We start from the raw sequence: 12,436 nt of genomic DNA on the forward strand, positions 1-12,436 counted from the left end.
AAGGAAAGAAATAGATAGAAAAGTGGCAACTAAGTGGAGAGAAATCCCAAGCATTTCTAGAATAATTTTGTTGCTATATAACCATTCAATTATAGTCACACATTGTACAAAAAATATGTTGGTGCATATAGAACAAATAATTATCTTTATACTTATTACTATGCAATTCCATTGTTTGCCATCCAGGCATGATTTCGTATTGAAACCTCACCGAGATTCCATGAGCCAATTCAGTTAACACCCAAAGAACCGAATTCGTATTACGTCCATTACAGTTTTCTTTCTGATTTGGTATTCCAAACCAATTCATTACGGAGCCCTCCAATACAGACATGCAAATAAAGCATTAAGGTAATGGTGCATCTCCAACTAAGCTAAGGCAGATCCTACTACTAGCAACCTGTGCCTCCTCTACTCCGCTAGCTAGGACATGGATGAACTAAAAGCACACCTTGATTTCCCAACAGGGATTAAGAAATAAAAACTTTATGTGCATGGCACGCCTTAGCCAATCAATCGCAGAGCTCCAAAAAAGGGGATACTGCTACTGCATACGCTGCTCTGATTGCAGTTATAGTAGGAGTAGTGCCCTGGCCTTGTGATATTCCAAGAATAAGAGGATGCTTGGTCTTGTGCTAGAGGCACTTGATCACACCAAATCAGATGAAGAATATCATCCCCAACTATTCACCTCAGTGAAGAGCCCTGAAGACTGGGTCTACACTCCACTGTTTTACTTTTACCTTGTTAACTTCTTACAGATTACTCAACAATATTGAGAACGCAGTGGATCCAGAACATGCTACCGAAAGAAGAAAGGAGATGAAGAACTCAATTGCAGATGCATAATGTGGGTCTGAACATCAAGGAAAATCCTGAGCTAGCCCAATTGGATGGAAATGATGCTGAGATGATCCCCCCATCATCGCAGCGCCGGCTTGCATGCAGACTCATCAACCCCATCCAGCTCAATTCCTTTGAATGGCACATGAAAAACAGATGACAGCATTTATATCAGCAACACATGCACACATCTCTCTACCTCCGTTTCACTCAAGAGGAGCGGGAGCGGGAGACGACTGAAACGCAGCATGCCATATGGCTTATGGGGGTGGACCCAGCTCCAATCATGTGCACAGGCAAGGACCACCCAAGGGAAAAAGGCAAAGGTTTATTCATTCATCTCTGATCCATGCTGATCACTTGATCAGCAACCAACCAAACAAAGCAATCCATATAGACCAACAGAATGACGCACAAAGGAGTGAAAAGAAGAGGATAGAAACAGTGTTGATTGATGGATGGATAGAGGCGTATCAATTAGGAACACATGGCATGGCCCTGGGCAAATAATGCATGCTCACCGGGAACAAATGGCCGGCTGGCTGCTGCTCCTTCCGTCCACGAAAAGAAGGGAACACATGCGGCATTACGTTCATGTCTGCACATCGAGAAGCCACTAATGCTTTGGGATGGGAGGGGCCATGCGGGATTCAGCAACTGAGCGCCGAGCGCGACAGATGACAGGGGCCTTGGCTGTAAAGGGCATCGCATCGCCTCGCCTTTAGTCTTGTAGCATGCCCTGTCCTCTTCATTAATGCTGGAGTGCGTCACCAGCCATGCTTAGTGAGTGTCTAATGATGTGATGATCCTCTCTATCTCCTTTCCAATCAACTCAACACATCAAGTTTGTGGCTAGGGGTTGACTAATCTTAAAGTTAGGCTCAACAAAATACATGGCATTTTTTTTGGCAAGTGGACCTATCAATGAAAAGATATGCAATCTTTCAGTACTAAAAAAATGGTAAAGTAGCCGGAATCCATATTTGCTCAAGCTAGAACTGTAGTCTCCTACCTGTAGACTAACAGAGAGACTGATAACACAAGGCACTATGCAAGCAAAGCCATGTTACACACAACTGAATGGCGTATCTGGTGACCCAGTTCCAGCTTCAACTTCTTACTAGGGGTGAGATTGTTGGATAGTACGTACATGATTAATGACCTGAAAGTGTTCTCACAAAAAAAATGACCTAAAAGTGTTAGAAACTGAAAATACGCCGAAATTACTTGTTTCAAAAAGGTTTTGGGACTTAGGTAGGTACAGTATTTCGTAAGTCCGGAGTCAAAAGATGACTAATTTACTTGCTGCGAGAAATGTCTACAGAAATTACGCCAAAAGAATGATTTGCTATAATGGTAGGGTGACCGTTGAGTCAGATCAGTATCATGTAAAAATAAAACACCCAAATGGCTGCTGGTGAAAACAAGAGGAGCAGAAAAGTTCTGACAGCCAATATGCTGGGCAGCATAATCATTCTGTACTCGCTTCAATCAACCCTCTTTTATGCCCTGTTTCCCATTCCAAGGACCGCAATAGTTGAAGCGTCACCAACAAATAACTAGGGGGCATAGCATTCCCATCAGTGTCTCCTCTCCTCAGCCAGGAGCCATTCTTCATGGTTGAACCTGCGAATTTGGATCATAACAATTCGCCAGAGCAGCGGCAGATCAGCGTCAGAAAACAGGTATGCATACGAGAACTGAATGTCAACCAATAAAACTAGGCAAGATTCTAATTTATGTCATAGAAATCAAAATACGTACGCTAGATAATAACTTAGATATAAATCTCCCGTTATTTCAGAATAACCCTTTAGAGAGCTTCTTTCGGTACTGTCTACAGAATAGAGGATTGCACAACACGAGCTTTAGCTAAGCAGAACATTAAAGGGGCGGAAATCGGGTATACAAAATAGATATTAAGTGTTCAACCATGGTCGGAGCATAACCGCTGACAACCACTTATTATAGCACGTTCAAAAATAACCCTATGATTATTGCAAATCATGATGATAGCCCTAGTATTGCCACAAATCATGCTGGGAGAAGCTCTAGCAACTGAACAGAGATTATTGGGTTATCCAGGCTCAACTCCCGAAGAGAAAATGTCCATCCAGGTCCCTGCGGGCAGGATACGGTGTAGCACCAGCGACCACCATTTTTCTTCTTGCAGAAAAAAATACCATATTAGTAACACATTTATTGATTTTTCTTTTGTATCTAGAAGGGAAAAAGAAAAAACCAACAACATGACTCCCATCTTTCGAGCAACACAACACAGCACATCATGGGGGGAATTTATTCTGTAGACCCTATTTCAATCATGTGCATAATACATCACCAACAAAGAGCTTTTTAATATGGTCCCAGTTGAGCAAGCAGCAATGGATAGAAGCACATCCACTATTGAGTGGTCAGTAACAGAGTCAGTTTTGGAAGTACATTAATTAGCCACAGCTAGCAATACGAGCAGGGCCGCAGATTATTATGCAGTCGCAGGAATAAACAAATAACTGTTTTCTCAGTTCGAAAGTTGAAAAAAGATCAAACATGGACTTGTAATGGACCTGAAACATCCAGATCTATACATAATGAATATGCTAAACAGCACTTCCAATGACAGATCGATGTCGACCACCTCATTAGACCGAGACATGACTGCAATGTTACCAGATAATAATTTCCGTAAGATGATAATAACCAGCTTTGTTTCCCAGGATATGCATCATCTAGATTCTAGACCATGCTGAAATATCTAAAGCTTCTTTTCTCCTCAGGAGTCAAACTAGTTTAGCTTGAAAGTTCATCGTCAATGTAATATAGCATGCATCTAATATCTAAACACCATATACTAGCTTTATTGATTATAGTCATGTGATTCAATGTGAGTATGAAAACTATTTAGAGGAGCATAGGTAGCATTCAGTGTCTACTATCTGGAACAATTGGTACATGTACTAGTTGCAAAAAATAGAAAACAAAGAGAAAACACTCCAAACAAATAGAGGTTTAACATATGAGAACAGAAAAATACTAAAAGAAGCAAAAATATGCACATCAAATATCCAACAGATTCCCCCAACAAGGATGGATATGTGAAGAAAGATGAAGTAATCTACATAGGTTGCGATGCAACATCACAGGCTAGGCCTGGTGAAAACATGCCAGGTGACACATATAGCCTGAAGGTGCGTCATGACTCATCAGGCTGGCAGCATAAATAGCTTGTTTGACTTATGCTCAATGCAACTGGCCGTGTGATAATGTTAAGTACACAGCTTCATTTGAATGTTAAGTTAGAAGTTTGACCCTAGTCGAGCAAAAGTAATTTGGTAAGATGGTGGAGGCTGGGGAAACAATCATGGAAATTGACACGCAAAGTACCGACATAACGAAGTGTATGCTTCTGCAAATCACACATGAACAATCTAGCAATCAAATTGATAGCAAACAGACATAGATTTTAAACTAATTGCTGTTAATGTGATAATCACAGTGTACGCATTAGCAACGGGCCACAAAACTAATCAGAGATATAGGGACAAGTGCAATGTCCTTAGTTCGTAGTATCAAATGTATGAACGTCACAGCACCATCACTCAGGCCGGGTGCTTGCTGAGTGACGTCCCGGATGGTCAGATTCCGAATGTAATCAGAATGCGTCCGAAACCACCGGACGGGTTTTAGAGGAACACTGAATACAAGACCTCAAAAATGTTGACAAGGGTCACTGTAATGTATTGTATGCTTCTCTGATGGAGATTCTCTATCCACAAGAATGTGGTAACTGGCAATACGACAAAGGAACGGCACATATGGCTAAACAATAACAGCAATATCAACTAACCTAAAGAAGTGCTACACAAGATAGCAATCCATTATTTGGTAACACAGTTCAACAAATAAGGCTTTACTTTATAGCATGGTAAGACTGCATAAGATATCAGACCCATCTACTGCATCAAGGGCATCTCTAGCAGATCCCCAAAAAGTCAGATTTAGGGTGAAAATGTCTGGTTTTGGGGATTAACCCCAGCTAGCAGACCCCTCAAACGGTTATCCCACAAAACTATAGCTTTTGATCCCACAAAAAGCCACTCTCTAGCCTATTTTGCTCAGAACATTACACACACACACACACAGAGTATTCTCTTGCAGCACATGGATATGGGTCATAAAGCTTTACATAACCAGATGCTAGACTACTACTACTACTATCGATCACTGAGAGAGAAGCTAGATGATCCGCTGATAGACGCATGCGAGAAGCAAATCCAAATCAACGAGAAGCAAGATCAAATCAACGAGATGCAAGCCCAGAGAAAGAAATTTAAGAAGCTTTGCCTTGCACTCGCTGCTGCAATGATTTGGTTCATACTCCCTGGATCAGCAGCAACAGTTCTTGTGGGAGCCATTGCACTGATGATGTTCTTAGTGTAGGCCATTAGCTAGAGAAGCTACTAAGTATGTTCTTACTAATATGTACCCTGGATCAGCAGCAACAGTTCTTAATGTGCAACATTATAATTGATATGTATCCTAGATCAAGTTATGAATTATATATGTTATGAAAATATATGTCCAAATGAAGTTTGTATGCAAACATTTGAAGAAAAAAAGAGCAAAAGAAAATTTGGGGGGGGGGGGGGTTAAGTTTTGGGGGATCTGCTAGATGAAGAAAAGTTTAATCCCCTAAAAAATAGTTGTTAGAGGATAGGAGATACGATGAGGGATCTGCTAGACATGCCCTAAACAACTAAGCCATGCTTATATTTTTGTTGGCATACACATGCTAGTATTAGAATATACAGCACTAAAACTTCTGACACAAACAAAATAAGATGTAAATCGAAAATGAATAAATAATATGTTACTTAAATATAAATTATTTGACAACCTTAACTTATGATTCCAAATATGAATTCTGCAACATGATGTAGCAGCTTACAGCTAGCAACAGAGGAGCCTTTTTTTTAAACAGAGGATCTACTTACATAAGAGACCAAAACAAGGAGAAAATGTTTCGGGAGTTAGGTTTACCTGCTCTATGAACACCATTCTCGTGCATTCTGGAACATGCGCAACCAAGGACTCGGACCACCCTTCTCAACCTGCCATTCCTTGGGGTACCATGGGTATTGCCACATCATGAAGGAACGCTCTGGGTGTGGCATCATAGCAAGGTGCCTTCCATTAGGGGAACAAAGGGCCGCGATACCAAGAGGAGAACCATTAGGGTTAAAAGGATAGACTTCGGTGGCATTGTTAGTGTCATCACAATATCTCAGAGGAGCCAGATTAGAGTTAACAACACCAGATAAAACATTTTTATCTGGGAACAAGGCTCTCCCTTCACCATGAGCAGTCCAAATGCCCAAGGTAGAGCCTTCCATGCCTCTGAACATTATAGCAGGAGATTCCCCTATGGCCACACTGGTAAAGCGGCACTCAAAACGGCCAGATTCATTGTGAATGAACCTTGGCTGGGCCATGTCTCCACCTGGACCAAGAGAACCTCCGATACCTGGTCCTGGCACCCAACCGAGAAGGGCCATGAGCTGACAGCCGTTGCACACTCCAAGGCTGAATGTGTCTGGCCTGTTGTAGAACTCCTGGAACTGCTGTATGAGAGGCTGGTTGAACCTGATAGAAGCTGCCCAGCCTTTTGCCGAATCTAGAACGTCAGCATAGCTAAAACCGCCAACAAATGCAATCCCACGGAATTCCACTAGAGAGGCCTTCTGATTCAAGAGGTCTGACATTGAAATGTCCCATGGTTCAAATCCAGCAGCATGGAATGCAGCAGCCATTTCCCTATCACTGTTGCTCCCTTCTTCGCGAATGATGGCAACTTTCGGTTTAGATGACGCAGTCAATTGCTCCTTGTCTGTGAAGTTGGGGGTGAAAGACAGATGCCACAAAGGAGATGTTCGGCTTTTTAAGCCTTCTTTCTCAAGCTTGACACAAGACTTCAGCCGTTGTAGCTCCTCAAGCTGGAAGCTCGTTTCTTCCCACAAATCCCTGAGGTCTGAAACGCTTTCATTCAGGCACATCTCATCATCAACAACCAGCTCTATCTCTGGTGTTGTATTTACTTCTCCTATTACGTTAACAGAGACGCCTGCTGCTTGAAGCTTTTTCTTTACAGCAGCAAGGTCATTTGAGTGAACTTCAATGACAAGACCAAGCTCCTCGGCAAAAAGTGCTTGTAGAAGGCCACTGTCTTTTGAGTCAATGTTGAGGTTAACACCACAGTTGCCAGCAAATGCCATCTCAAGAATAGTAACAATAAGCCCACCATCACTAATGTCATGACCGGCCGAAATAAGACGTTCACCAAGCAATTCCTGAACAGCCTCAAATACTTTCTTCAAGTAAGGAACATCTTCTATGTCTGGGCAGTCATTTCCAATTTGGTCAAACGCTTGTGTGAGAGCAGAACAACCAAGCCGCCGTTTTCCTTTAGCCAGGTCAATATGTAACAAGACACCATCCTTTCCCAGCTTTAAATCTGGAGTGACGGTCAAAGTTATATCAGGACAGGTCACATAAGCACTGATAACAAGATTGCCAGGAGCCTTGACTACCTCACCGTCACATTGAGCTGCCATAGAAAGGCTGTCTTTTCCACCATCAATTGCAATACCAAGTTCAATCATGCAGTCAGCCAACGCAACAGCGGCATCATACATATCTGCTCCTTCTCCATCAAGCTTTGCAGCATACATCCAGTTACCACTTGCTTTGACATCAGCAAGTGATGTAACTTTAGCCCAAACCAGATTGGTCAAGGCCTCCCCAACAGCAAGCCTTGCCATGGCCTTAGGATTAAGTAAACCCTTCATTGGTTGTTCTCCAATGGCGCAAGCACCACCTGTCAGATCTGTGTATGTCTGTGCAATCACAGCGACATCGGCAAGTGGAAGTTGAAGAGGACCAACTGTCTGCTGTTGTGCAACAAGACCTGTCACACACCTGTCAACCTTTGTGGTCAAGAAACGCTTTGAACATACAGAAGGCAGCTTCAATACTCGCTTAAGAATATCCATTAGCGTGACCTCAGGTGCAATATCTAAGGGCTCACCCAATCGAGAAATTCTCTTAAATTCAAATGTCTTCTGAGGCATATCTCCTAAAACCTTTTCAAGCTGAAGATCAACAACGGGGACGGGAGGGGGAAGGTCATTCAACTTGGCATACTCCACGGCAGCACTATCGATCAAAACAATCTTTCCACTGCCATCAATTTCCCCAAGGACAGCCACTGAAACTCTTTCTCTCTCACAAAGTGACTCCAACAGGCTTCTGCTCTCAGGCTTCACCAACAATGCATCTTGTTCCTGGTATTCAGCACCCCAGATCTCCAACACAGACAATGTATGATCACCAACGATAATTTTACGGATATCAATTTCAGCACCCTTAGGATAGATTATTTCTTTCACAACATTGCAATTTCCACCAGCACCCTGGTCATGAATGCTGATAATTGGGTTCTTCTCTCCCATTTCTACACATGCCCTGACAACACGATACAGTTTCTGTGACATCTCAGCATCTCCGCGCTGCACTGCATTGAAATCAAGCTCTGCGTCATTCTGTCCACTAACCATACTTGAGGCAGCACCACCACCCATACCAATTCTATATGCTGGACCACCAATCTTCACAACTAGCATGCCAATTTCTGGATCCCCCTTATCTATATGTGCATGATCAATCTGGCCTATTGCTCCACTGAACATTATTGGCTTTAACCACTCTCGACGCTCCCCATTTGGCAACCTTGTACCAAAGCTTCTTGTAAATCCCTGAATCATAGGCTCACCAAACTTGTTACCATAGTCAGAAGCACCATCACTGGCATCAATAAGGATCTGCAAAGGAGAAGCTAAGTTCGATGGGTATGAAAAGGATGAATCCTCCCAAGGTGCATAAAATTCTTCCATTCGAAGATTTCCAACACAATAACCAGCAGTGGAAGCAACGACAAAAGAACCTCTTCCAGTGGCATGTGTGTCCCTTATGCGGCCACCTGCACCTGTTTCAGCTCCTGGGTAAGGTGCCACAGCACATGGAAAATTATGGGTTTCTGCTGTGAACAGAATGTCAAGCTCACGCATCATGAGGGATAACGGTGAAGTGGAACCAGGAAGTGATGGACGTAGATGATTTACTGGGTGTCCTTTTATTGCACTTGAGTTGTCCTTGAAACCAATTACAGAGTTATTAGGGTTGGCCTTCAAGGGGCTCTTCACTAACTGGAACAAAGTACTAGCCATGGTCTCTCCATCTATCACAAGCTTTCCGTTGAAAAACCAATGCCTGCTGTGTTCACTATTGGATTGCGCTATATCAAAAAGCTCCACAGTAGTTGGATTGCGCTTGATGTCGTCTCTGAAGAGGTGGGTGTAGTATTTAATATCTTGCTCATCAAAAGCAAGCCCCATTTTCATATTTATTTCCTCCAATGCTTCCCTTCCCCTTTCAATGACTGGTATAACACTGACAGGTTCTGGAACTACATCCGACCAAAATGATGTGAGCTTGCTAGGATAAACACATTCTGTCATTCTGTCATGAACCAAAGCAGCAAAGCTGTTGAGTTGGCTTTCATCAAGTTCTCCACTGCCAGGCTGAAAGTGCAAAAGATATCTTCGAGATCTCTCCAAGCGAGTTACTTCTATTAATGATAGAGCTTTACAAATTGAGACGGCATTGGTTGAGAAAGCAGTTGAAAATGTCATCCGTGGTCCAACCTCAACAAGGACAGAATAAGGGCTGCTACTGATTTCCTCCTCAAGAAAGCTCCTTGTTTGTAAGTTATAAGGTTCATAAGTTTCTGCAAGGAGCCACTGAAGTGTTGCAAGCTTATCAGACGCTAGTGCCTTCTCCAATTCCACATTAAAACATTGCTCAGTCTGTATGTCAATAATATTACAAGAAACTTTTGCCTGAACTTTCTTGAGTAACTCCTCAGTCTCATTGTCTTGAAGTAGTGGTTTACGGTAAAAGTGAATAATCCTTGATCTTGACTCCGCCTCATCAACCGATTCCTCTAGCAATGGGCTAATAACGCCCCTATATACTGAAGCACTAGGAGCATGCCTTGGTCGCTTATTTGGAACAGTACCTCTCTGTTTAGGTAGCCTGCAAAGATGCCGTAGGTCCAAGCAGTGTCGAACCATTCGTGACCTTCTCAGCCAATGATTTCTTGCAGAGATGAAACCAGGACTTTGTTTTACCTAAGTATAATATAAGCGAATGAAAAGGTTAAATACAGAAAACAGAAGCATAAGTAAACTAGGTACTAGCCCCTCTGTTGATTTATGTAAGGCACAGTTTGACTTTCTAAACTTGAACTTTGACCATAGATTTCGCATACAATACTTTTTCAAATTTACAGAATCACAGTCGCTGGAAAATGAGGTGGAATACGATAATACGAACCCAACAGTACCACTTTTGTGTAATATAACTCAGGTTGGCATAACTGCTGGTCAAAGAAGGATGATCAAACTGCACCCAATAGAAATCAATTGACAAAGTGATTTAACTGGGTGCATACCATATTACTAGGAAAACACTGAAGGCGCAGCATACTGGCTCCTGTCATTTCACCTGGAGATGCCATATTTCAGGCAATCCTGAGAGATAATAGACACTCCCAAAACCTGTAAAGCATGGAAGAGTAAGTCAGCTATTGAACATAACTCAAAAAAATTTCTAGTAGGTAGTATGAAACTACGTAGATATTATATTTTATATCATCTGCAGGTGGTGAGACCAATAATTTCTCTCATTATATTTTAACTATATATGCTAAAGGCTAGCGTATACGCGTACACATGCCAAGACCAAAATCCTTGCATATGGATACTGTTAACCGGTTCTAACAAGTGCTCAGCAAATTCTCTCCACTGCAGTCATAACAACATCAAAAGATGAGCGGTGCATATCTGTATAAATTACACACCCACGCAATGAACGCACAAATCAGATGACTGGCATTTTGTGCACCGAACAGGAAGCGTTCAGCACAAGGAAAGATTTACTGCTGCGCGTGGCATGAAATCTTATGTTGGGCTATCTTATTTCACGAGCCCAGTGCGCGAGCGCTTAGTGGAACCCCAGAATCTAGCATCACCCCCCGTCAGTTGAAGTGTTGAACTACTACCAGTTTTCTTTTCATACTGGAGGGCGGAGGCTACAGCTGATAGCCCATCACATGGCAAGCAAAACCCACAGCAAGCTGGCCAGATTGGAATATCCATCCCGGAAAAGAAACTTTGTATTAGATTGAAACTGAGAACAAGGCGTCGAGATTGAGAGGCCGACCTGGCTGTATCCTGCAGACCAGCACGTAGTCGGCGGCCGCCGAACTCGCCGCGCCCGCGTCCTTGGCTGCACGCCCTCGCTTCCTTGCCGCCGGGTCTCGCACGAGGCCGCCGCGCCGCACAGTGGCACAGAGCACGAGGACAGCACTAGCGCGAGGACAGCGGCGAGAAGGGTGTCCTCCGCTCGTTTTACCTTTCCTTTTTCCCTCTTCGATTCGATGGAATCGTTTTTCTTTCTCCCCTATCCTGTAGGAATAACTTCCCTTTCGTTTTCTGGGCATATTATTCCGGGTAGCCTTTTTCTTGTTCATAAATAGGTACTCCCTCCTATTCCTAAATATTTGTGCCATTTTAAATAGACTATCACATACGGATGTATATAGACATATTTTAAAGTGCAGATTCATTCATTTTGCTTTGTATGTACTTAATTGTTGAATTTTTTTAAAAAATAAATACTTAGGAACGGAGTGAGTTGATTGTTTACCACAAGTGTCACATGGTATTATTCTGGATAGCCTTTGCTCATGTGACTGAACTAATATGTAGTATCTTTTGTAGCGACTAGTAAATGTATACGTACAATACAGGTTAGTATTGGTGAGAAAATTATTTCTAAGATATCTGTTATGTTAATTGAATGTTTATATTAGATAAGATATAAATTATGCATTAATTATATGATTAACATAGATGTTTATATTAGATAGGATACCGGGTATGCGTTAATTATATAATTAACACAGACATTGATATTTTATATGATATTAATTGCATACTAAACATGTCGAGCGTTAATCACTGGATCAATAGTCGTTGGATTGGCATAGTTTGATGGTGTAGGTTAATTGGATTCTACCTTTTCTTTCGGGTTAATTTGATGATGTAGGTTAATTGAATTCTACCTTTTTGGGTATTTTTATATTAGTAAAGGTACAATCACGTCGGCGTCGTGACTAAGCTAGCCCATCTAGCGGACGTGGTGTGGTGAGTGCTTCCACTGGTATTTTCGTTTTTATCCTCTGATTTTATTTTGGTTTTCGAGAAAAACATGAATTTTATTCAAAAAGTTTCAAAGGTATTTTTTTCAAAATTTTGAGAACTTTTTGGGAAAAGTGATTTTTTAAAGAAATCCGAACATAATTTAATTTCAATCATTTTTTGATATTCTTGAATGGTTTTTGAAATTTGTGAACATTTTTAAAAACATGAACATGTTTGAAATTTCATGAACATATTTTATTTTTTCAAATGAA

The 12,436-nt window shown here is 41.9% G+C and overlaps 1 protein-coding gene across 1 annotated transcript; it reads right to left on the bottom strand.

The window, feature by feature from the left end:
- Positions 1–5,883: 5,883 nt before the first annotated feature.
- LOC123189078 (probable phosphoribosylformylglycinamidine synthase, chloroplastic/mitochondrial) lies at positions 5,884–11,417 on the bottom strand. Its single transcript, XM_044601400.1, has 3 exons — positions 11,182–11,417; positions 10,412–10,517; positions 5,884–10,088 (listed from the first exon to the last, which is right to left on the bottom strand). The coding sequence occupies exons 2-3, from the start codon at positions 10,475–10,477 to the stop codon at positions 5,889–5,891; spliced, it is 4,266 nt and encodes a 1,421-aa protein (XP_044457335.1). The 5' UTR covers positions 10,478–10,517; positions 11,182–11,417; the 3' UTR covers positions 5,884–5,888.
- Positions 11,418–12,436: the final 1,019 nt, after the last annotated feature.

Source organism: Triticum aestivum, chromosome 2A, assembly GCF_018294505.1.
Source record: "Triticum aestivum cultivar Chinese Spring chromosome 2A, IWGSC CS RefSeq v2.1, whole genome shotgun sequence".
Lineage (NCBI taxonomy): Eukaryota > Viridiplantae > Streptophyta > Magnoliopsida > Poales > Poaceae > Triticum > Triticum aestivum.